Below are 24,173 nucleotides of genomic sequence, written 5' to 3' on the forward strand. Positions count from 1 at the left end.
GTCCAGTCTTTTCCTGAACCATCCTCCAGGGATGGTGACTCCATCACCTCCCTGGGAAGCCCATTCCAATGTTTAACAACCTTTTCCATGACAGAATTTCTCCTGGTATCAAAACTAAACCTCCCCTGGCACATCTTGAGGCTATGTTCTCTTGTCCTGTCATCAGTTGCCTGGGAAAAGAGGCTGACCCCCACCTGGCTACAGCCTCCTTCCAGGCATGTTGTAGACAATGGTAGGGTCTCCTAGGTCCCTGAGCCTCCTTTTCTCCAGGTTAAACACTCCCAGCTCCCTCAGCTGCTCCCCGTATCACTTGAGGACAAGTCCTTCTCTGGACACACTCCAGCACCTCAATGCCCTTCTTGTAGTGAGGGGCCCAGCACTAGAGGTGTGACCTCATCAGTGCTGGGTACAGGGGGACAATCCCTGCCCTGGTCCTGCTGGCCACACTGCTGCTGATACAGGCCAGGGTGCTATTGGCCCTCCTGGCCACCTGGGCACACATTGGCTGATGTTCAGTTGGCTGCCAAAAAGCACCCCCTGGTCGTTTTCCATTGGACAGCTTTCCAGACACTTTTCCCCAATCCTTCAGCGTTGCACAGGGCTGTTGTGATTGAAGTGCAAGCCCCCGCACTTGGTCTTGTTGAACCTCATAGCACTGGCCTCAGTACATCCATCCAGCCTGTCCAGATCCCTCTGCAGAGCCTTCCCATCCTCCGCCAGATCAGCATTCCCATCCAACTTAGTATCACCTGTGAACTTACTGAGAGTGCACTTGATCCCTTCATCCAGATCACAAATAAAGGTGAACTGGGCCCAACACTGGGCCCTGAGCACTTGTGACTGAACATCAACTGGATATGACACCATTCACCAACACCCTCTAGTCTGGCCATTCAGGCAGTTTTTTAACCCAACAAAGAGTACACCTGTCCAACCCATGGGCAACCAGTTTCACCAGAAGTATGCTGTGGGAAACAGTCAAAGACTTTACTAAAGTCCAGGTAGACACCATCCACAGCTTGCCTCTCATGCATGTCACCCAGTGTCCTAAACCAGGCTGGCTGGGCCTGACCCCTTGGCTCTTCTGTAAGTGCCATGTGATCACACTCAAGATAATCTGTTCCAGAACCTTCCTGGACAGCAAGGTCAGGCTAACAGGCCTGTAGATCCACAGATCCTTCTTCTGGCCCTTTTTGTGGATGGACACCACATTGGCCAACCTCCAGTTTACTTTCCTGGGTAGCCTGATGATATATGATGGAGAGCAGCTGTGTGAGCTCTTCCACCAGCTCCCTCAGCACACTTGGATGAATCCCATCCAGTCCCATAGACTTATGAGTGCCTAAATGGCTCAGCAGGTCACTAACTACTTCATCCTGGATTACAGAGGGTCTATTTTGCTTCCTGTCCCTGTCTTTCAGCTCAGGAAGCTGGTTATCCTGAGGTATACACACACATTTATAATTTTAAATTATTTTCCAAACTCTCACCACACAGATATTGGCATCTTTATTTATTACACTGTGATAAAAAGTCTTGGTAATACAGAAAATACAGACTAGGTATCAGAGTTGCTACTGTTACAATAGCTCACAAGTATTAAGACAAATCTGAAGATGTAGCAGTTTTTAATATTCATTCCTAGATACTTCTCAAAACTATAGCTGTAACGCCTACCAGTACTTCAACACTTGAAAATTTTGACAAAAAAAATCATTGGCTAGAGAAAGACACGAACAACTGATTTGAATTGTATACAAAACACTAAAACCAGCAGATGACTCAATGTATTCTTATGTATAGCACTCCAGGAGTGCATGATGTACCTGCATATTTTACTACAGTAATGTATGTGTAGCAGTTTTCCACTTAATCAGACCCTGAATAATTAAAAAAAAAATTAAAATGCACCACTGTATCTCATCAAATCTAAAGATTACTATTACTTTCACATACATAATCTACAGCCATCTCAAAGAACAATCTGTCAAGACACAGTTATTTAGCAAGAGTGATTTATTCAAAAAGTCAGAAAGTACTACAATCAAATACTGTCTAGAAAATACACTTTGACCTTTCAGATCCATGTACTACCAAACAAGATAACATATAATTTGTCCTATTGTGAGCGCAATAACAGGTACAACATTTAAAAAATGGATGTTAGATCCCATTACAAATATCATAGTAGTTTAACAGGGTATAGCAAACTACTATTGCTGTTTGCTATTGCAGCTTTAGAACTTGCAGTGAAGTGGTGACTAAACAACTGGCTGGAAGTTGAATTTCTCAACTTCCAAATCAGCTACCAATAATGTTCATTCCTACATAAGTACAGATCAGCTTCCTTAAGTATTGACTTTGTTTATAGAACAATGCTCAGCTCCTTTAAACATCAGAAGCTGAATGATTCCATGTTAGCTTGCAAAGAAAATAGTCTCAGACTGATCAAGTAAAAAGGAGCTCTGTTTTGAAAAATACCAGTCTACAGATCTCAGCAAAAGTTTATTAAGTGGTTTTTGTATAAAGGTAGTTGTAGCAATTTTAAATCACAAACCTACCCTTTTTTGCCTCAATTTGCATGAGTTTATTTTAAAATTAAACAATGCCTGAACTAGTTTTCATGTCCACTGATAGGGAACAGATAGGGAGCAGTAACTACAATCCACTTTTGTAAAAACAACAGACAGGGGTCAAAGCACTTCTTAAACGTCAAAGTTGTTTACATAAATGTGCACAAATACATTTCCCAAGCAGCTATAAAAAGTGCCAGCAAATTTTCTGTAAAGGCTGTATTTGGTAGAGTTTTCTCAGAGCTGCTAGCGAGAGACAATCGTTCATTGGAACAAGATGTAATCGAGCAGTACAAATGCAAACAGGATTAAAAAAACCCAAAAAACCATGATTTAAAATTAAACAAGAAACAAGATTGGTTTTAATGATAAGTTTCTATATACAAAATCAACAGATGGCAAAGCATGCTATTAAATGAAGAGGTAAAAACATCAATTTAGATCAAAAAGGAAAAAAACTAAAAAGGCTATAGGCTTTCCTTGATTTTACTCACTTTGCTTTCTGACACAGGTTGTACTCCTTTAGTGTAAGACCTCTATTTCAGCACTAACAACACAAAGATGACTAATCCACTACTTTTTCTGGGTGGGATGGAAGAGAAGAACAGCAGAACACAAGGGTAGGAAATTCTTACAAATACTGGTTTCTACAACTACACAAGATGCAGTGAAATGGGTGGTAACTGCTAATTCAGTAAAGTTTTTCGAAAGGCTGCATATGTAAGAGTAAATCCAGGAAATAATGATGTATTTTTTAAGAACTCCATCAAAATTCAGAGATAAAACCTTTGTTTTCTGTTGCATGCTTCCAAGACCTGCTCACCTGTTACCCATTTAATCCAGTTTAGTTTTAAGTCAAATTTCAACATGTTATTACATACTATATCCCAATATTAATAATTAACCAGGCTTTTCCTCTTAACATGCATAGCTTCTTGGCCAAGAATAAAGGCAGGGGCATTCTATGCTCCTAGAACTGAGGTATACTTGGAATAAGAATGATGTCTCTTCTCAGAGTCCAGATATTTTGTACAAACATTGCCAAGAGCAGCATTAACAAGTGTAATGTTCTAGAACTAGATGCTAAGTGAATTACATACTTATTTAATTTAGCTTATGAAAACATAAATAACCTTGAATGTTATCTAATAAAAGGACAATTTAACATTTTCAAGAACATAGCCAAACCTTGCCCAATCAACTATTGTCTGTCATCACCTATTTCTGACTGGAAAGCATTTTGCTAGGTCCAGAAAAACTCTCTTCATTCACACAGCATGATCTAGAATAGTTCCCTTAACTCTCGTCTGACAAGCAAAGTCTCTTCAGTTATTTCCAAATCACCAACCACTGGATAGAAGGGACAGAAGACCAACTGTAATCACCAGTTATTCCATATCAACTTTGTTCACACACAAGCCCATTCTCCAATCCCTTCCCCACAAACTTCATAGCAGTGAGTGTAGTCTCCTGAGCCAATTTTACCTATACCTTATTAACCCTTTACACCATTAGGGGTCATTTAGAATAACACCACAGGTACTGTTACCACTCTTCATTAGCTGCTTTTACTCACTTGCTTTGATAAAGGCAACAGAAAAAGCAGGGGACCTAGGCATAGGAAGAGGTCTTAAAAAAGATCTCAAATTAAAAGTTGGTCATATCTATCAGTTTCTCCCCCAGACTCTGCTGTAGTTTCTCTCTCAGCAGTGATATCAGCTCCTTCCTTTGGACACAGACCTTTAAGACAACTTGGGGATGAAGTTTAATCTACCCTTCTACTTCCCACACCAATTTGCATTGTATTAATGATGGAAAAAATTTCTTCCAAACATGCTTCTGAAGAAAGTTTAATCACTGGAAGTTTTATCAATACACTGACACAGGTATACCATGTTTCTGCTTACACAGCTTTTTGAAGTAGTTACCAGCAAAGTCATTTGTTGAAGCACTAAGCAGGTCAAGGATTAGAAATACCAACACTTCCATGGCATAGGCAAGTTGGAGAAACCTAGATCCCAAACCCAGGTGGCAGGTACAAGTTTACCTCTTCTGTCTGTACCAAATTGATATGACAATCTGTCCCCAGACTCATAGCAGTCTTTCAGCTATGAGCCTGGGGACAGACAAGCTAAAAGACCTTCCAAATACCCCACGTGATGTTCACAGGCACAGTATCACAAAAAGCTGCTATTGCTTTTTAAGTATTTTGGCTAGCAGTCTCTAAACCCTAGCAATTCAAACGTAATGAAATAAATGGGTCTTGGGACAAAATTTCCCTCATCTGCTCAAAGCAGTAGAGACTTCTGAAACAGTCTTATTCAAAATGACACTAAAAAATTGTTAAAATTAGCCTCAAGTGCGAGCAATCACAGCCATCCTTTAATTGCTACTTTAAGTATTTTGTAAATCTAAGATAGTGTTTTTCACTTTATCTTAGCTTAAGCCTCCTCAGGTTCCACTTCAGCACAATTTTTAGTTTTGCATATCACCAAAGGACTGAGAAACTTGCTATTTCACTGCTATCAAAACAGTAGTGACCATTTTATAGGTTTGTTCAAAATTACCACCACAAATGAAAACCAAGGTACAATTCCAAAAATTCAGTAGATGGCACTATTCCACAAAAATCAAAAGAGGAAACTATGTCCTTGCATAAACAAGGGGTACCATGGAGCTGAAACTCTTATTTTAAATATGCAAAAAACAATGCTCCCTCATTAGAGTGCCTTGCATTTTTTCATGTGTTTCATAGAACATGGAAAAATACATGCCAAAACATTAAAAGATATCATTGTTTTGTGGAAATAGTTGTAATTTTACTTAGCTATTTTGATGAGGCATTTCTGTTATTATACAGAGCTCCACTTCACACCACAAAAATAGCTGCATACCAGTGTTGCAAAAGGTAATATTTTTATGGTTTGTATTTACCAGAAATCCAATTTGACACGTAATATTAAAAGGTTGACATTGTCCCTAGAAGTTGCTTATACAACCTTAATTCACATCTCCTCAAATCCATGATGGTAATTTAATTTTAAAATTTAATGCACTAGCTCAAGATCAATTGTAAATGTTTTGCATTATTCAGCCTAATTTTTTAAGTGTCAAAGATAACTGGTCACTAACAAAACACAAATTGCCAGATTTAAAAAATTGGTTTTACAACATGTGCCTTCAATATGATTAAGTTGTAAAGTGTAGCCCTAAAAATAGCCCTACCCATTCTATCTTAAGTCTTAAAATTTGTTGCAGGTGCCAAATTAGATCCTGTAGTTTGCTTCTTTCTCAGTGTACTTGAGAGGACTTCAGATAGGTCCTTTCCTTAGCCCCAAGAAATGCACCACTGGGCAGTGCTCAGGAGTTCCCACAGGAGTACAAATACAGAGCTACTGTTTTGCACAGGCTGTGAGCTTCAGAAACCCAAGGGGTTTTCTTAGTGCTGGGAAGTGGATAATTCAAACAGTGTTATGGGATTTCCAAGAACCCAAGGTCCACTTTAAGACTACAACAAGATAGAAAACAGAAAAACAGATTATCAACAGATAAAGCACAGTCCAAGGTACTTCTACTGTACATCTTTCTTGCAGTTTTTCCTAGTAGGTGCTTTAACTACAAGATGGAGGGAAAGTATTACCTTGCAACTGTAGCCTCAGTGATTTTTTTTTTCTGAGACTTGAGAGAATCTCCCCATCTCTTATTCACTTTATTCCAGTGCTTGTCAGATTCCAAGCGAAGTCTGATACTTCAGGCAGTACTTATCTGCCCTGCTATTACAAGAACGATTGGTTTACTAGCAGAACAAACAAATAATCTGAGTCTGAAGAGTTATTTCAATCAACTTTGACTGAAGGAAAAGAAATATTCAGATGATACTTTGCCATAAACTTCATGAAAATATGAAGCTGAAAAGAGTGGAGAAAAGAAGATGGAAAGAGGGGGGGAAAAGCCAGATTAGGCCCATATCCCATCCAAAGCATTACCTCAGTGTCCTAAAATACAGGCTCTGTTCAGTCACAGGAACCACTTCAAAAGTTACAACAGACATGTAATAGTACTACAAGATTGAGTCATATGGCAGCAAGTTTCACAGTGAAAATGTCTTTCCTCTAGATAAATGTATCCAAAATTATAGATGCCCATATATTACAATTCACTTCACATAACTGAAACCATTCCAGTTCCAAAGGGACTTAAAGAAATGCCATATTGTTGCTTCAAGCCCCTCAAAGACACAGAGGGGCTACTGATGCTGCTCAGAACTTGTAAGTTTTTTCCACAATCCTGCACCTTAACAGAAATATCTAGCAATATTTCTGCATCATATGACAGTCTTAATAAAAAATACAAGCACTGAAGGTTTATAGTTAGATCCCTGATCGAAAAGGAGCAAGGAGAGGTTCAGGGCTTTGGGTTTGTAAAGAAACTTGAGCATTTATGTACACTTCCTGCATAGTAAAGGAAAAGCTGCAGAAACAGTAGAGCTTTTCTTTTCCACAAAGTACTTCCATCCCCTTCACTACCACCCTGCTCCCGAAATGCCAAGAGAACACATTCACATTTCCAATGTTCCTCTCACTTTTTTTTACCATGGTAAAGAGATGGCAATGTAAAGAGCAAGTCTGCACAGAGATATGCTAGAAGAAGAACTCAGCCAGATTCCTCAAAATTATTACCTAAAAAGTGACTGTTGTTAGAGTACAAAATTAAGTTTCAACTCTTTTTTCAAGTAATTTGGGTCTCACTGGAATCTTCAGCAACATATTTGCACAAGAATCACTTACAAGAAAGTGAAATGGCTGCTGTTCAGTTAAAATATAAAACCTACCAATTATGCATATTCCAAAAAAGCAACCTTGATCATCACCACTAGTCACAGTACTACCCCATACAGAAAATTTAAAAAGAAAATCACTTGCTATTTGAGGCAGACTATCACCACAGTCCAGAGCTTTACTGAGGTTTTAATGTTAAAGCCTGTAGTTACAGATGTCAAACAGACAGGGTTTTCTATCTTTTCTATGGAAGCTTCCAGCTGTGAAAAAGGGCACTTCAGAAATGCCATAACATGAAAATATCCAAAGGCTCAGACAAAAGAAAAGCACTGCCTGGAACAGGACTCTTCATCCAACCTCAAGATAGTTTCTAAGCACCAAATCCAGATCATTAAAATTAATGTGGCATTGTAGCCCCATCAATTCAAACCAGCTTGGAGTCAGAACCTCCATTTATGCAATGTAGTTCAATGTTCAGTGTTTTGAATGTCAGATAGCTTTTTCTACTCAGCAATAGAGAAAATAAAATTAATTCATTTTGGAAGTTCACTTCTATAACACCTTCCATCAAAAATCCGAGAGGAAAACATGTAGTTGTCAGCCAACTACAACATCCTAGAAGCTGTAAACTGTGGAAGTTTTGTGTATGCTCTGCATGGTGAGGAATAAAAAACACAGAGGCTCAAATATAAGCTGGAACATCTGAGCTGGTATGTGTCAGACAAGACACCTGTGGTGCTCCTCAAACATTCACTAGGAAAAAAAACCCCAAAACCAAAAAACATGGGAGAAAACTACTGTTTCCAAGATTTCATTAGAAAAGTTTGAAGAAAATAAATACTACCTTTACAAGGTACTGTTTAAAGTTTACTTCTTCTTTAAAATGTCAGCATAGCAGTTTGGCAATGAAATAGGAACAAATAATCCCATAGTATATTTACAGTGTCCAATAGCTCTTGAGTTAAAAAAAAAAAAAAAATCAAAAAGAGCATTAGACTTCCTGATGATAAAGAACTCCACCAGAACAAAATTCAAGTCACATATGTATTCAGAGAAAAAGATAAGGAACATTTTCTGGCTAACTGCATGGAGATTTACTTTAGTTCTTTGAAGCATTACAAATCTGAAAGTGTTTCACCTGCAAAGCATCCCTACTTCTTTTGCAACAAAGTTCCCAATTGATACATTAGGCACTGCAACCTGAAGTCTGAATACTACTAATTTTTCAGACACACACACTCAGTGTGCTCAACTCTCTAAACTTGGTGAGTCTGCAAAATACTAGTAGTCTTCAAATTCACTGTCAGGTACAAGACTTCGGAGTCAGGATGTAAACATTTCTACACAATCAAGCCTCAACCCTCCTCACAAACCACATCCATGCACAAACTCAATCCTCTCGAAGCAGAGAAGGGGAAAGAGTTAAATCATTCACCCCAGATCACCAGAGATGTAGGATAGTTACATTCCTAGAAACTATTCATGGACAAGGGCTACAATTAATTCTACCAGAAAAAGCGCTATACTGTAAAGCGCACTTGAAAAACTAAGTGGTTTTTTTAAGAATTATTTTCTGAGAAAAAGAAACCAGTCACATAGCAATGCCAAAAAATGCAAAGATGAGATTTTAAAGGAAAAGTAGAAATTATTTCTATTACCCAACAATTTCTAATAAGAAAAACCAGCAACTATAAAAGAAACAATATAATCTCCTTGAATAAAAACGAAGGAAGAAATATTAATTAGTGGCCTGTTGCAAAAATCCAGGATGAAACCTATTTTACTAAAAACCACTGTGATAGACTGATGCATGTATTCCAGCCAAACATCAAGAAAATGAGTACACTGAATGGCATTTATTAGTAGTCATTAAAAAAAGAATAGACAGCCAGAGATCTAATATACCAAATAATAGCTGTGAGCAGCACTGAGCTACTGAGGTACTTCAGACTACTAAAAATGTTTAAAAGTTCTTGTTAGGAGCTGAAAATTATATATTTATAGCAGTTCAGTATCATTCATACAGAAGTCACTTACACTGATCATCTTTACATATTGTCCATTAAAACACTAAGACAACGCTTACAAGTATGCACAACCGAGTTTAATTTCATCATATGTTAACTTCTCCCAAATTAACTACAGTTGTATAATTTACAATTATTATCTGTACTACAGCAAATAAAGACAGGTGGCGAATTCTCTGGTATTCTGAAACTTTTAGGGTGGTATTTTTGTAGAATGAACTGTGTGGAAAAAGCTTTCAAATGCTTTTAAATATTTTACCCGTATTGTAATCAAAGCCTGCATAATTCAAGTTTGACATGAAATATGATTTCAGAAATATTTTGCAAGAATAGTCTCTTTGTATGAGTCTTTCTACAGCAAGTGAGATTACACTCCTAGAAATGCCAGTCCATTACTGGGTATATGAAAATAGCAAGCATTAGCAGTATCTTCTTTTTCAAATTGGTTACAATTACTCTGGTAGCACACTGTGACCACTGAGAAATGGCACAGAGTAGCATTTCTCATTTAAAACTTACTCAAGGGCATTGTTTTCTGAACTTGCCCAGCGCTGTGTTTGCATTGCAACAGTAACTTCCGCTGCAGACAAAGAACTGAAGGCAGAGAACATCCTCAGATGGCAGCGTGATCATCACGCTCCTGCCTGCACAACAGCTTCCTTGATAAACTCACCACTACACCACTTCAACAGTCTTGGCATTTTACTTTTTACCATAGCATCAATACATTTTCATCAACTGTTCAGGCATCTCAATTTTTAGCTTTAGTAGCAAAGGTGTTTCCTTACTAACAAACCAGAAAAGCTAAGAAAATAGGTTGTGTCCAAAAAATGATAACAATATGAAGTACTGAGTTGAAATGAAGATGTGCTTCTGGTCCTATGCTATAAAATTGCAGTTTCTAAATATTTTGAAACCAAACTTCACTGTCAGCATTATTTGATGTGCTCTTTCTCTCACTGAGAATTGCCAACATAAAGATCATCAAAAGTCAATAAAGTTGGCAATAAGCCAATAAGTAGCAAAAATGCCACTTCCTCCTTACCTGTTTTGTTTGTTTTTTTTTTTTCCTTAAATCCAGAACACCATTTATTTGATCTGGAAATTATTGGCAGAGCATTCATATGGGAAAAAAAATTCTTTTAAATGGCCAGATTTCAAATGTAGTTTTTGTCCTTTGCTACTCAGGTAAGAAACAAGATTGTACAAGTTAACTCCTGCTGCCTCTCCTCTAAAATATGTATGCATCAAATTTTCCTTTTTTTTTTTTACTAACTCTTTGACTATTAACATAACTGAGGCTATATTCACAATACTTCCATGGACCAAGTCTGTAAGCAAACAGGTATAAAAGTCACATCTTAGGCAGCCATATATACTGAGGGTAATTGAAAAAAAATGTGGACCTACACTTCTGTTTAGGGGTTTTTTAAAACTAAAGATAGAGAAGCACAAAAGTTTAAGAAAATGATAGCATTCTTTGTCAGTGGCTACTTGAACTCTATTTCCTTTGACAAACAGCCCTTTTGAAAACATGGAGACATTACTAACAAGCAATTACTAGTATTGCTTTTGACATGTAGGCTACCTGATCTCTCTCCATCCCTGTTAGTAACTCACCAGGATTTTCAAAAAGGCTATATTTTCCACCTTATTATTTTAAAGAATGAGGGGATATACACCATGCCAGTTCGGGGGTTTTTTGTGACTTTCCTTTTTATCTGACATTTAGGGGTGGCTGTGGAGGTAATCTTACTGCATCAGTTTACTACATAGATTTGGAACCCATATAAAAGGGAACACCAGGCAAGTTATTGTTTTGCAGTCCATTCTCCATATTAATAAGCATCACTAAAGCTTAGTAACTGTACCTCTAACATGAACATTACAAAGCCCAGTTAAGAATGTTTTTCAACTGTGAAGACGAATATCTGCTCTGTTTAACAAGGTAGTATGACTGGATAGAGCATATGCTAAAAAACTAAGGCACGCTAAAACTATTAATTGAACATTAAGTGATCAGAAAAAAATTAGTATTCCATCTTTTTCCCTAATGAGCAAGTGGGAAAATGCAAATAGGTCTATCTGCTGCTACTGACTAGGAATCATTGTTACTAGCTGGGAAAGAGGGAGGGCCTATAGTAGAAACTGTTATCAAAAACATTGGACACCAGCTGGATTACCTCTTTAGCTGGCTACTCTTGAACAGCTACAGTTGTCATTATTATGTGAACCAAAAATCTAATAAGGTTACTTGTACATGTACAGAGTACAAGCCAAACAGCAGCTTCAAGAGGCTAAAAAAAACAAACCCCTACTTAAATAATATGAATCACACAAAATAAAAAATAGCTCACTAAGCAGAAGTACAAACATTGCTTCATTTGGATCCGCACCCTCTCTTTAATTCCCTGGTTTACAAAGTTCCAAAGTTAAACTCCTGTGGAGTTTACATGAGAATATAAAGCAGGAAATGACAATTAAGTCTCAGAGAATCCATGAGAGACAGCACAGAAAAGGATGAGTTTGATCTATAGCCTTCTTGGTGGAGAACCTAGCCTCCACTCTCCACCAGCACTGCTTGAAAGAGCACTGTGGGGTCTGAGGAAGACAGGCTAAAGACTTACTGTGAACTACTATTATGTCAATCCTAGAAGAAAATTAAGCTTCAGGTTTCCTAAAAATAAATCAGGTTTTGTTAGTACGTTTTTAAGGTTTTTATAAAAAAAAATCCTAGACATTTGGCAAAACTGGCAAATATAGTAGCCTTGAATTATTTCTATCAAGCTTCTCTCTGTACAACAGCAATCAAATAATTGATTTGGAAAACTGCAACACTTTGGACTGCCCTTTTTCAAGTATTACAAAATCTGCACCATTATTATTACAAAAACTTCTGGGTTTATGTTTTGAAGAAGCCATCTGGACACAATCCTGACTCATGTAATCTAGCAGGGTCTGTTTGAGCGGGGGGGGGTGCATTAAGTAACTAAAAAATAAAAAAAAAACCCTCAAAACTCTCAAGTAAAAATCTGTAAGATTAGAACTACTTAATCTTAGCATTAAGAATACTAAGACTATGGATGGAAGACTATGCACGACCTACTCCTGATACTCAATTTTTTTTTTACTAATACAATATTAAAATCAATCTTAATTCAGCAATTTATAGAGTTGCCTCAATACAAGCACCATCAATAACTACATTTTTTGCTTAAGCAAAGCTTAGGGATTCAAAATACACTCAATCATTGCACAAAGAGAATAAGTTAAAATAAGTAGTACACAGACCAAGGACGTCATCCAGTTGTGCAGATCTTGACACAAAGCCAGTTTTAGAATTTCTTAAAAGGAGAGATTTTTAAGTGGAAGACAAAATGGTTCTCATTTGCGTCAGTTTTAAACTGAACATCATTGTTCCAGAACTAAACAACAGCCACAGAAAAAGCAATTTCATAAGGCATTGTAAAAATCTCAAGGAATCAGGATTCTGTATGAGTCCCCAGAGGCTGAGAGACCTGCTACATATTTTAGAAATTTACTAAATAAGGCATTATACCACTCTACCAGTCCTCTCTTCCGAAATATTTCTGTTTCAGCTGTTTCCAAGACCTTCATTATTTTAATGTTTCTACATTCAGTGATACAAATACCACTGACAGAGATTTAAATTATGTCTTTAGACCTTCACCTGTACTTGCACTGAAAGTCAACAGTGGTAGTAACTTAGAGTGCTTCCTTTGATAAACACATAAGCTGTGCAATTAGCCAGTGCCTACAACAGAAGCATTGACATGAATGGGGTCACTGAGTTATCAGGAATTCTATGAGGCTACACTTGACTGGCATTAAGTACCAATTACAATACCACAACAGAAACTTACAGGTCAGCAAAACAAGGGAACTCCAAAAGCTGCTGGCAGACAGCACACAGGCAGTGGGTAAGCAATGCAGTTTTGCCTCAAAAGTAACACAAATCTATTCCTCAGGCTGGCAAACAAATTACTACATGTTAAAAAACTGCATTTCTGGGAAAGCAGAGTCCTCTCTACTTAACGAGATGAACTTTTCAGGATCAAGAACCACAATTTTTCAAAAAAAATATGATCAGTTTGATGGTGCACTTTAAGATAGGCACATTGAGAGCAGGAAGAGGAAGAGGGAAGACCTAACAGATTAAAGATCTACCACAGTATTAACTCTCTCAAAACTATTAGGTACTCCAATATTTTTCAAAATGTAAAACTGTTACCAGATAGCTAAGATCAAGGGCAAAGTGAACTATTCCCAAAATCCATGTCCTGCAGTTCTGTTTATCTTCATATTGAATGTAATAATTTGCAGGTTTTATTCTGTTTCTCACTGAGGTTCTACATAGATAAGCCAACTTAGTCACCTTAAATTTATTGTGTAAGAACACTTATCTTTGCCTTTTGAAACCTTTGTACAGCAAAGGGACCAGGACAATTAGAAATCTAATGCAGTTACAAAATTTCCGTCAAACAAAGTTTTGTTAGGAAGGGTTTGCAACCTTGATTTGTGCCTTCATGCTTTCTTTATCACATCTCAAATCTTAAGCTGCTTCAACTCTTCCAGATGTGACTTGACTAAAACTGCTCATGTCATCTCCTGCAGCAATAATGCTACTTCAGTTCTAAAAGCCATTCCACAGTGATCAAGAGAGAACAAATCTAGTAAAATGCCAAATTAAGATCTAAGTGAATTGAGTAATGTACCACAAGTCTGAAAGCCTAAGCCTGGCTCCAGACATCCAATTTCCTCTTACAGTTTAGCCTAACCTCATCAGATCACACAATCCATATACCACCTCAGTGTTTCATAAATAGCAAAGTGATACAAGGAAACAAACTATGCTCCTGCTACAGTAACCTGCAGCCTTACAAACTTTGCTTGCTTTCCAAATATTTCTTTCCCCATGTTCACCATGATCCAGCAAGTTTAAAGCTGCAAGGCTATATCCATTTCGTTTCTGCTCTGTCAGAAAAATACCTAGAGGGAAGTTTTCATTGTAATTTTTTTTAGATTATAGCATGAGTTTTAATATGGTTATACTTCAAGTACGCTTGAGCAAAAGGAATTACTACTATAAATTGCATAAGTAGAATCAAAGTGTATGTAATAATGCTCCCAGTGAAAGACCTGCTGCTTCCCCGCAGCCACAGTTGCTACTGCACGGCCTTACTGACAGCCCCTTCAGAGATAAACCTGCTCTGTCATAGCCTTACCCATGGCTGCAGTCCTTCCAGGGGAGTACCTGCTCTCATGTGGGATTATCCATGGCCACATGCTTTCAGGTGCTCCAGCATGGATTTATCCACAGGCACTGATGTGTCAGTATCCACCTGCTGCAGCACAGCCTTATCCCTGGGCCTCCATCCCTGCAGAGGCTCCTGCTGCTGCACTGACACAGCCACAGCCACTTCCAGATTGTCCCGACTGACACACATCCAGCTGCTCCCACGTGGAGCCATCCATGGGTCAGGTCCCTCGGAGTGCAGTTCCCAGCACAGTCCCAGCCAGCCCAGGCCAGCCAGACAGACACACAGCGAGTGCCCGGGCACTGCCAGCCCGGCACATCCCTGCTGCTGTTATCACAGTGCTCCCAGGCACATCACAGCCAGCTGATAAAGTAGCACAGCAGCAGGGAGAGCAAAATCTAGCCACTAATGAGCACTGGACTCTCATGTACAGTCAGGCAAGCAAGGCTCCTGACAAGCACCTGCCAATTAATAGCTAATCAGCAATTACAGCTATACATTCAATCCAGCACATTCCAGTCAAACCTGTTGTTATCTCAAATCCTTTGAGTTGCACATTGGGTGTCATAAAGGATTGTTGCAGTTTAACCCCATCTAACAACTAGGCTCTACACACACTTGCTCACTGCCTCTGGTGAGATGGGGAAGAAAAATTGAAAAAGAGAGAAAATTCACAGTTTGAGATAAAGAATGTTTAATGGACAAAGCAAAAGGCACCCTCCATGCAGGCAAGGCAAAACAAGGAATTCATTCACTGTTTCCTGTGGGTGGGCTGGAGCTGCCTCCAGGAAAGCAGGGCTCCCTTATGTATAACAGTGACTTGGGAAGACTAATGCCACCACTTCAAACACCTTTTCCCCCTTTTTCTTCCAGCTTTATATCCTGAGAATGACACCATAAGGCATAGAACATCCCTTGGGTCTGCTGTCCTGGGCTGTGCCCCCTCCCAGCTACTTGTGCACACCCAGGCTGCTCAATGATAGGATGGGGTGAGAGGCAAAAAGGGCCTTGGCTCTGTAAAAACCCTGCTCAGCAATAAGGAAAACATCCCCACATTATCACAACTGTTTCCAGCACAAATCCAAAACACAGCCTCATACCAGCTACTCTGAAGAAAACTAACTTTACTCCAGCCAAAACCAGCACACTAAGTTTCCCAACAAGTAAAACCACAGATTTAAAAACAACACCATCCTATTTATTCTAAAGAATTCAGTCAAAGCTTTCTCTGTGTAGGACTCAGTTGGTTTAATTCCATGCACTTTTAGGAGATACATGCCTCACCATGCCATTTTGGCCCTATTTCATTTTAGAATACCCACAAGTAGCTGGTTTTCTTCATTAAGAACATGGGAATTTTTCACTAAGATAACAATTGCCATGTGAAAAAAGTGCTGGATGATATGAGAAGAAATGCAGTAGTGTTAAAAGAAATGGAAATGTGACAAGATTAACATACGGTTTGAGCAAAGTAGTTTTCTTGTTTGAACTACTCTGTGTGAACTGAGTGGCAAGGTAGACAATAAACATTTTCATAATAATAATCAGTGTGTCTCTAACATGACACTACTGCAGTATTTTTAATAGCTTTACAAAGTACTCTTCCCAAAACAGGCATATTTGTTCAAAGTCCAGAACACCAGTGACAAAGGCTGAGCCCATTTTTTTCAGTGTACAAATGCCAAAAGACCCTGACCATCTATGAAAGAGTAGTTCAGAACAAATTTGGTGTGTTCACAGAATCAACAGAATTACAGAGTAATTTAGGTCAGAAAGGATCACCCAGCTTCATCTGGCTCACTTGAAGATGTGCCAACATCAGTTGGATGCTCTGTTTAAAAACTGAAATCTTTGCATACTCTAAACAACTCCAGCCACTGTCCTACTGCCTACTGTGTAGAGCTACTACAGAGAAGAGCAAGCACAGAACTACTTCAATAAAAAAATACCCAAAAAAACCCCAACATACAAATATCTCAAGCTGATATTTCCATAAGGAACGTAATCAGCCAGACTGCCTTGCAAAGTCTGAATGATCCAAAGGAGAAATAATTTTAATGGCTATAATCACATCACAACTTGGAAATGTTATTTTGTTAGAGCTTCAGAGAATTTACCAAATTGCTTGAATTTTGTAGTATATATCTACAGCAAAGCTATCCAGATGCTGCAACAAGCACTTAATCAGAAACTGACTGCATGGAACCACACACACCCAGGGCTTTGAGCTATTTTGATTTAAAAAAAAACCAAAAGTGAGTTCTCAAAAAGGCTGGAGAATGGAAATCATAGAAAACAAGCTTTATACACCCCAAACACATAAAAACTTCAGCCATTTGCTTACATAACTCATCTTTTAGTGCTGAAAAGACTGTGGGGAAATTAACAGATACTGACATTCAGGACAATTGGAATCTTCAGGTTTTTAATGATGGACTGATGAACAATCTAATTTTTCTCCTTCCTGTGAACTTGGTTTGCAAGAGGGCAAAAAAAAGCCAAACTTTAATTAAATAACCTATTCTGCTTGGGAATAAAGAGTCAGAGGCACAATTTGGTCCGTGTGGAGGGTACAATGCTTACTCTTACAGGAATTCCCTTCATTTTCAATTATTTCTAGTGAAAATGGTCTTCCTTTCTAGAACACGCTCTATCAAGAGAGGCTGAACTTCATGCTACAAATGTATCTTTTTAAGGCACAAAACACTAGCAGATATTGTATTTATGTCGGGAGATTATCACAAAACATCTAATTTGATATACTGTCCTAGTTTTGCTATAGAAAAATGTAAGTGCAGAAAAATTAAGAAACTTGTTTAAGATGGAGCAGTTAAACAGCAGGGACCAGGAGAATTCCTTCAATATTTCTGTTTTAGCTTTGAAGATTATTCTACTTTATAAAAGCAAATAAAAAAGCTCAGGTGACGATTATTATTAATTGTACAGGGCCCTGGACTTAAAACTTCTGAGGAAATACCATCTTAAAGGCAAAAAAAAATCCTGAAAAAGCTCATTACATCTTTCTCTAGCCTCTTCAGAGTTTACACATCCCCCTGTTCAGATCACATTAGGCTTCCAGAGGGCCTTCTAAATACAAGAGCAAAAGCAATGAAGAGAACAGGAGCAGGGCTGTTACTCATGACACTGAGCACTGTCAGGACGTCACGGGGTAAAGTCTAACTGAGTACACCAAGTTAAACCTTGAGTAGATAAACTGAACTCTAGCTCATTAGAAGGTTTTGATACCTGCTGGGAAAACAAAGCACAGCCAGTTATGCACAAAACTTTCTTAAGACCAAGGATTGTATGTCCTACTGTAATGGTTCAGGTATGCACAGAAAAGATGCAAAGCACAGATGAATTTTTAACTATTTGATATCTCACACGTTGTGACAGTGGATCAAGAGGTGAAAGCCACCCTGGTAACAGCAGCTAAACTCCTCCAAGTATGGAGATAACCAAAGGTACTGACCTGCAGTGACAAAAGAGGCCACCAGCAGCTTACACTGACCATAGCAGTTGAAATCAATAGGGAGCACAAGTGTTCCCTGTGGGGTTCACATCCACAAAAATCCAGCACAGAGGAGAGGGTGCCTCAGGCAGAATTGCCACACAGGAAGCAGGCCACCAGCCAAGACTCACACACCTCAAACAGCTGGAACAAGCATCCTCCAGCCACACCACAAACTCAGAGGAACAACTGGACCAGCATGTCCAGGTGAGTGCCACTAATTGTGAGGAATCATTTGAGATTTTATGTCACTCAGCACAGTGCTTCTGCCCATGTGTCTACCTCATCCCTCAATTTCCCTTGCAACAGAGAAAACAGAGTCCAACAGCTTAACTGTTTTTACAGATCCTAGCGTCAGGAGGACGGTCACATCAGGCTACTCAAGGTTTCTACTCTACTAAGCTACTCACTTTGTACCTTTTCCTTATACACAGTAAAGTAACCAAGCTGATGTTCATAGGTAAGAACAGAACAGAACTTTTGTTATTAATAGCTAAAACTGATCTTTTTGGGGTGGGGAAATACTTCTCTAATTAAGGATCTGTCTGCCTCCAAAAATCTTTGTTTTAAATCTCCTAGCTAAATAAGAGTTAGAAATGTTTCTTAGTAACTAATCAAGTTTTTTTAAATGAATGCAAGGGATATACTGCTCAAGTTAAACCAGTGAATAATCCCAAACTAACTTTCATGACTCATAAGGTTAAAGTTTTACACTAAAAGCAGTCTCTTCCTAGTATTTGTATGGACTTAAAACTGTAGGATCTACAACCAACTGCTGCTTATGGTCACAGAATAGCAAAATTGCCCCTCTGGCATACTATGTTACCAACTATACCCATCCAGCCTAGAGGCAAAAAATATTAACAGAATAGCAATTCTACTTCTAATCCCATCAGTTCAACATGACACTCATAATTTAGGCACTTTCACTTTTACAATTTGTGGATTTAGATAATTCAATACAGTGTTGATGTTCAGTATATTTATCCATTAAGATAAAGAAAGACAACATCATTTAACTGGCAGTATACTTGTATGTAACCACAGATTTTGGTTCTTCAGAAAAAGCTTCAGTTCCATTTTTACAAATAATTTTAACAGTACTGCAAACATTTAGCACTTGTGTATAAGAAGTCACTCTGTTCTTCCAGTAGTGTTTACAGAGGCCTCATAAAGAAGAATAAGAGTGTGATTTAGAAAACTCCTCACATTAACCTGTTCTGAGCAATACTGGTTCAGAATTTAAAATACCCGATTTGAAGACTGATCAAATACAGAGAACCTCTGGAAAGAGTCTGATAAATAGTCCAAAGCCAACTCAGGACTGTGACATTATTTTCCTCACATATTAATGAAATCTTAAATCAAGGAGCAAGAACCTGTTTGAGAATACTTTGCTTTTAATACCCTTTCAAAAAAAAACCCCTAAACTTGTTTCCCCATTCCTCAGACTACTTGTAAAGGAAAGTGTAAAAAGATGTACCTGTACTTGAAGACACAAGGAAAACACTAATACCCACCTCCCATTTGCTGGTAGGCAATGAAAGAAACATTATCATTCCTTTACTTCTATACTCTCACAATATGAACACAGAAGAAAATTAGGACTGCCTTCCATTGCACTTTTATGATTTTTCAATGAATAATACTTTACTGACACTCAGTCTTTCTAGTCCACACCTCATTTCAATTAAAAACACTTTTGCAGCTTTAAAGAGTAAGTGGATCCCACTTTAATGAACCCTTGCACATAATTTATTATTCATAAAAACCTTAGTGGCAAAGCATCCTGAGGGTTGGCTCTATCTTTGAGCAATAGAATGAAATAAGCACTTCTTGCAAGCCTCACTCTGACCCACTCTTCTCAACCAGCAGAAAGCAAGAGGCTGCTTTTACACTGGGAATTTGTCTGAGTCTATTTCTTCTGCCTGCATTCCTCCATCACAATGAGGAGGTAATCACAGGAGATGCAAATCCTGCAGTGCTGTCTGGTTACAGGGCTACTCTGTCAGCTGAGGGCTTTTAACCAGCTCTACCAAGAATCAAGGGCTGTATCACAGTACTTAGAAGCATATTCATCAAGTTAGAGGAGCACTAACATTTCAGCCTCTGCATGAAACTTCTTCCCTTCCTTTAGAAAACACATTTTCTGTCATTTCCTCACAGTAATGCTTTCTTCCCAAACAGTCTTGCAATACCTCTCTCTATTTAGAAAGCAATTCCTACTCCAAGAATTCACAGGTGTGTGTATCCATGATGAGTGCCCAGAAACAGGTTTTGTTGAGTCATCATTACCCAAACTGCAACATCATGTTCCCCAAAATTACAGGTAAGCTCCAAACAGGTACATTTCAATCTCTTCTTTACCTCCAAAGCAAGTTCTAACTTCTATGTCTCTTTTTGCTTTCTCATCTATTCTACCAATATGAGAGTAATTAACACCACCCACACACAGTTCACTCTTCATTTAAGTCAACTTTATAACCTCTTAAAAAAGAAAATTTATTAGATTAAGTGTTGTTTCAAATATGGCCTTGAGAACATTGCATTATTACCCCTATTTCTCATGCTCTTGAGTTAAGAAATCTGGAGAGTTCATAATAGAAATCTAGTTTTTCAGTTCTAGTTTTTCAACTTTTAAAAATCAACCCCCTTATGGCAATTAACCTTATAGGCAGGGTAGTGATATACCAGAAAGAAACAAAAAAGGTCTACTTGGAGACTAATATAAACACCAAAGGAAATTGTTAGATTTACCTACAATTTAAAGAGGATTAAGTCAATTTCTCTAGCAAGACGGCTTAAGCCTTCCCCATAATGTTTACAATTGAGTCAACCTCAGGACAGCAAAGAACTCCATTCATTCTCTTATGCTGATAAGTAAAGGTTCTGACAACAGCAGTGTGGATTAAAGACTCTACAGGACACTTCTTTTAAAAATAAAAGTTTAAACACATATGTTGTTACATGGCTTGGATAGTAGCATATGGCTGTGGTACCATATGGCTATAAACATATGGGTAGTTCACTTTTTAGTGAACAAAAAGAAGCAGGGTTACTAGCGCTTTACTTCACAAATTCATTCCGCTTCTCTCTGTCACTTGGAAGCTTTTACCCTGTACCTTTTACTGCGCCCACTTGAAATCCTCATTTGGCAACACAGAAGTAGTAGCAGGTCGCTACAGCATTACAAAGTTTATCTAAAGAACAAGCCCACCACCCAAAAAAAGCCCAACCAAAAACCCTACAAAAAAACCCCAACCAAACAAACACCACCTCACCAAGCAGCACAGAATGTTTCAACCCCAGAGGATAGAGCAGAACAACAAAACAGAGCTCAGCCCACGTCTCTCTTTAGATTTGCAGTCAGCTGCTGTAAATTGTCAGCACACTAGTAACCCTCTACAAAATGTATCCATTACCTTGAGATAATGGCAACTGAGCAGCCGTACCTCACATGATTTACACAACTTAAACTGACACAAAGAACAACCAGAACAACCAAGCCACCCACCAACAACAAAGAGAGACTTGCTGTTTTACTCCCATCCTGCATACTTGGCTCCCACCAGACTTCTGAATGGCTCCAGCAGCTGAATCAAGACATCACCTGTGTGAGGTACGCTAAATCCACTTCAGAATACAAAAGGATACAGCCTTAGTGCTCCAGTCTGAGTCCCAATGGCCAGTATTTTCTGAACCGGATCAAATGCCAAGGCTGAAGGTTGGTAGGGGAAACCGTGGCGCACAGTCTAACAAGTCAGAGCAGCGCAGTAACAATGGGCCAAGCAGGATACCAAAAACAAACAGAATCAAGACTATATGTTAGAGGATTCAATGTTAATCACAATTTTAAAAGGAACTACAAAGCAATTTAATCACAGACTGAGAAAATCACCTGCCTTACACTAACCAGTTACAAAAGATTTTTAGTCATAATTACTCATTCATCTTTGAGCATCAAGAGACAGTCAGACTTTCTGAAACTTAATTTGAATCTTACATTTCTTCTGTATAAAGACTGTATCAACTCAGCATTTCATTTTTTCATCAACGTCAAGTAATCTTATTTTCAGCTCTAACAAAGACCTTAAACTATTAAAATCTGAGATGTTCCTACCAAGTTTGGCAACAAAGTCAGACTCATCATCAGAACTATTATAAACTACTAGACTTGCTTTTCTGAGAATCACTTCAATTTCAATCCAACAGACCCAACATGACAGTGCAACCTCTCTCGGCTAAGTAAAGAAAAAAATAGCAACTTGAGCTTGACAGAATCAATCTCTCATCCTCTACTTCCCTCAAATAGAACAAGCAGCCCCAGAATTGACCAAACAAAAAAATACTTCATTGAACAAAGTCAAACCCCCTCAACCATGGGATTCTTTGTTAATATAGAGCTATGGGCACATTTAGCTTTTTTTGTTAGCCGAGACAAATTTGGCAATTGACCAAGCAATAACTCCATTAAACTTTGCAGGCTGCAATTAATCAGAACTGAAAATGTAATACAAGTGTCGCCCACTCTTACTTCCACTCTAAATACACACATCCTAAGCCATAAAAATGCCAGCTTTTCCATTTCTAAGGCTTTAGTTTAAAGCAGAGGTGTTTCATGACCTCATAAATGCACAGCAAGCTTCTGATATACTTCTTGTACTTCACTGAAGTTGCAGGCATATCCCACAACTTTCTGTATTTCACAACTGAATAAAGTCTAACTGGCAACAGCTCTGCTCTTCTCCACATTCTTCATGACCAACTCCTGAAAGCAGCAGAAATGCCTGCAATACACAAAAAAACCAAGGAGAGTCCACAAACAAGCTCATCCATGTCAAGTTAGGCCATGAGTGCACTGCAAAGATAAAAATGACTATTGATATTCCAATTAGCTTTTATTCCTCTTGATACAGCTGGTGGTTAATTCGCTGCATCATTTTCTGAACCGTGCAGACACAAACTGCAGTTATCCTATCACACACAAGCAAATAAATAAACGCGAACTTCGTTTCTAGACAGGATTTGCAATAGCAGCATCACCAACTTGGCAACACACTGCAGTGAAACCACCACCACAAACATCGAAAGCCTTTTTCAGGCATAAAGGAACAGGATAAATGATTTCCAAATAATGCAGAGGGACAGATTCCCTGTCCTTCGGGCCCATTAGCAGAGGCTTCTACTCAAACGCCGCGATAATCAGAGCTGCACCACAGCTAAGTATCACTCCTTCCCCCATCCATCCAACTCTTTCTACGAAGCCTAGCGAACACTGACAGGATTACTCGCATGAAAGAGCCTAGACGACGACAAACCCCGAAGCTCTCCAAGAAAGATGACTAAAGAAATCCAGCAAGACCCGTACAGCTACACCCACCGCTTTCTTCCCGTCTTCGCCCCCGAAATAATCAATCCAAACAAGTAAACAGGAGCGGCGGGCAGGCTCGGCGAGGTCGGTACGGAGGAGCAAAGCCCGCAGCGCCCATCGCGGCGGCGCGCCCCCTTCCCCGGCCGCCCGCCGGCCCGGGGCTGCAGCATTCATTCACCTTGCAGAGCTGAAAGTGCTCGGACTGGAGCGTCTCCTGGATTTCGGTCTCCCGGTTCCCCGCCTGCTGCTGCTGCGCGGCGGACGACGCCGAGGCGACGGCAGAGACCGCCGTCAGGCCGTCCAGCACCTTCCTGATGTTAAATTTCCTCATGGTCCTCGGCGGCGGCGCTCCCGCTGCCCCGGCCTCGCCGCCGCCGCGCTGTCACGGCCGCGCCGCCCGCCCCGCAGGCGGCAGACGAGCCCCCGCCGGGGAGGGCGGTGCAGGGGCGGCCCGCGGTCGGGGGCGCCGCGCTCCTCCTCGTCCGCGGGGAGGGCGGCGAGGCGTCAGTCCGGCAGCGCAGGGGCGCTTCTCATGGGGCCCGCGGGCTCGGAGACGGAGACTGGAGCCAAGCAAACAGGAGTCGGTCAGCCCACCGAGCGCCGCCACCGCCGGTCCCACGCTCGCCGCCCGCGG

General features: G+C 39.4%; 1 protein-coding gene across 8 annotated transcripts in view; it reads right to left on the reverse strand.

Annotated features, from left to right (window-relative positions):
* The window catches only part of STXBP5 (syntaxin binding protein 5), a 100,451-nt gene extending 76,512 nt beyond the window's left edge, over positions 1 to 23,939 (reverse strand). For all 8 annotated transcript variants that reach the window (XM_030946662.1, XM_030946660.1, XM_030946658.1 and 5 more), the window contains exons 1-2: positions 23,718 to 23,939; positions 21,823 to 21,920 (exon numbers count right to left, since the gene is read on the reverse strand). In XM_030946662.1, coding sequence (XP_030802522.1) covers positions 21,823 to 21,920; positions 23,718 to 23,870 — 251 coding nt within the window. In that variant the 5' untranslated portion in view covers positions 23,871 to 23,939. The remainder of the gene's footprint in view (positions 1 to 21,822; positions 21,921 to 23,717) is intronic.
* Between the last annotated feature and the right edge of the window lie 234 nt (positions 23,940 to 24,173).

This window comes from Camarhynchus parvulus, chromosome 3 (genome assembly GCF_901933205.1).
Source record: "Camarhynchus parvulus chromosome 3, STF_HiC, whole genome shotgun sequence".
NCBI classification, from domain to species: Eukaryota; Metazoa; Chordata; class Aves; order Passeriformes; family Thraupidae; genus Camarhynchus; species Camarhynchus parvulus.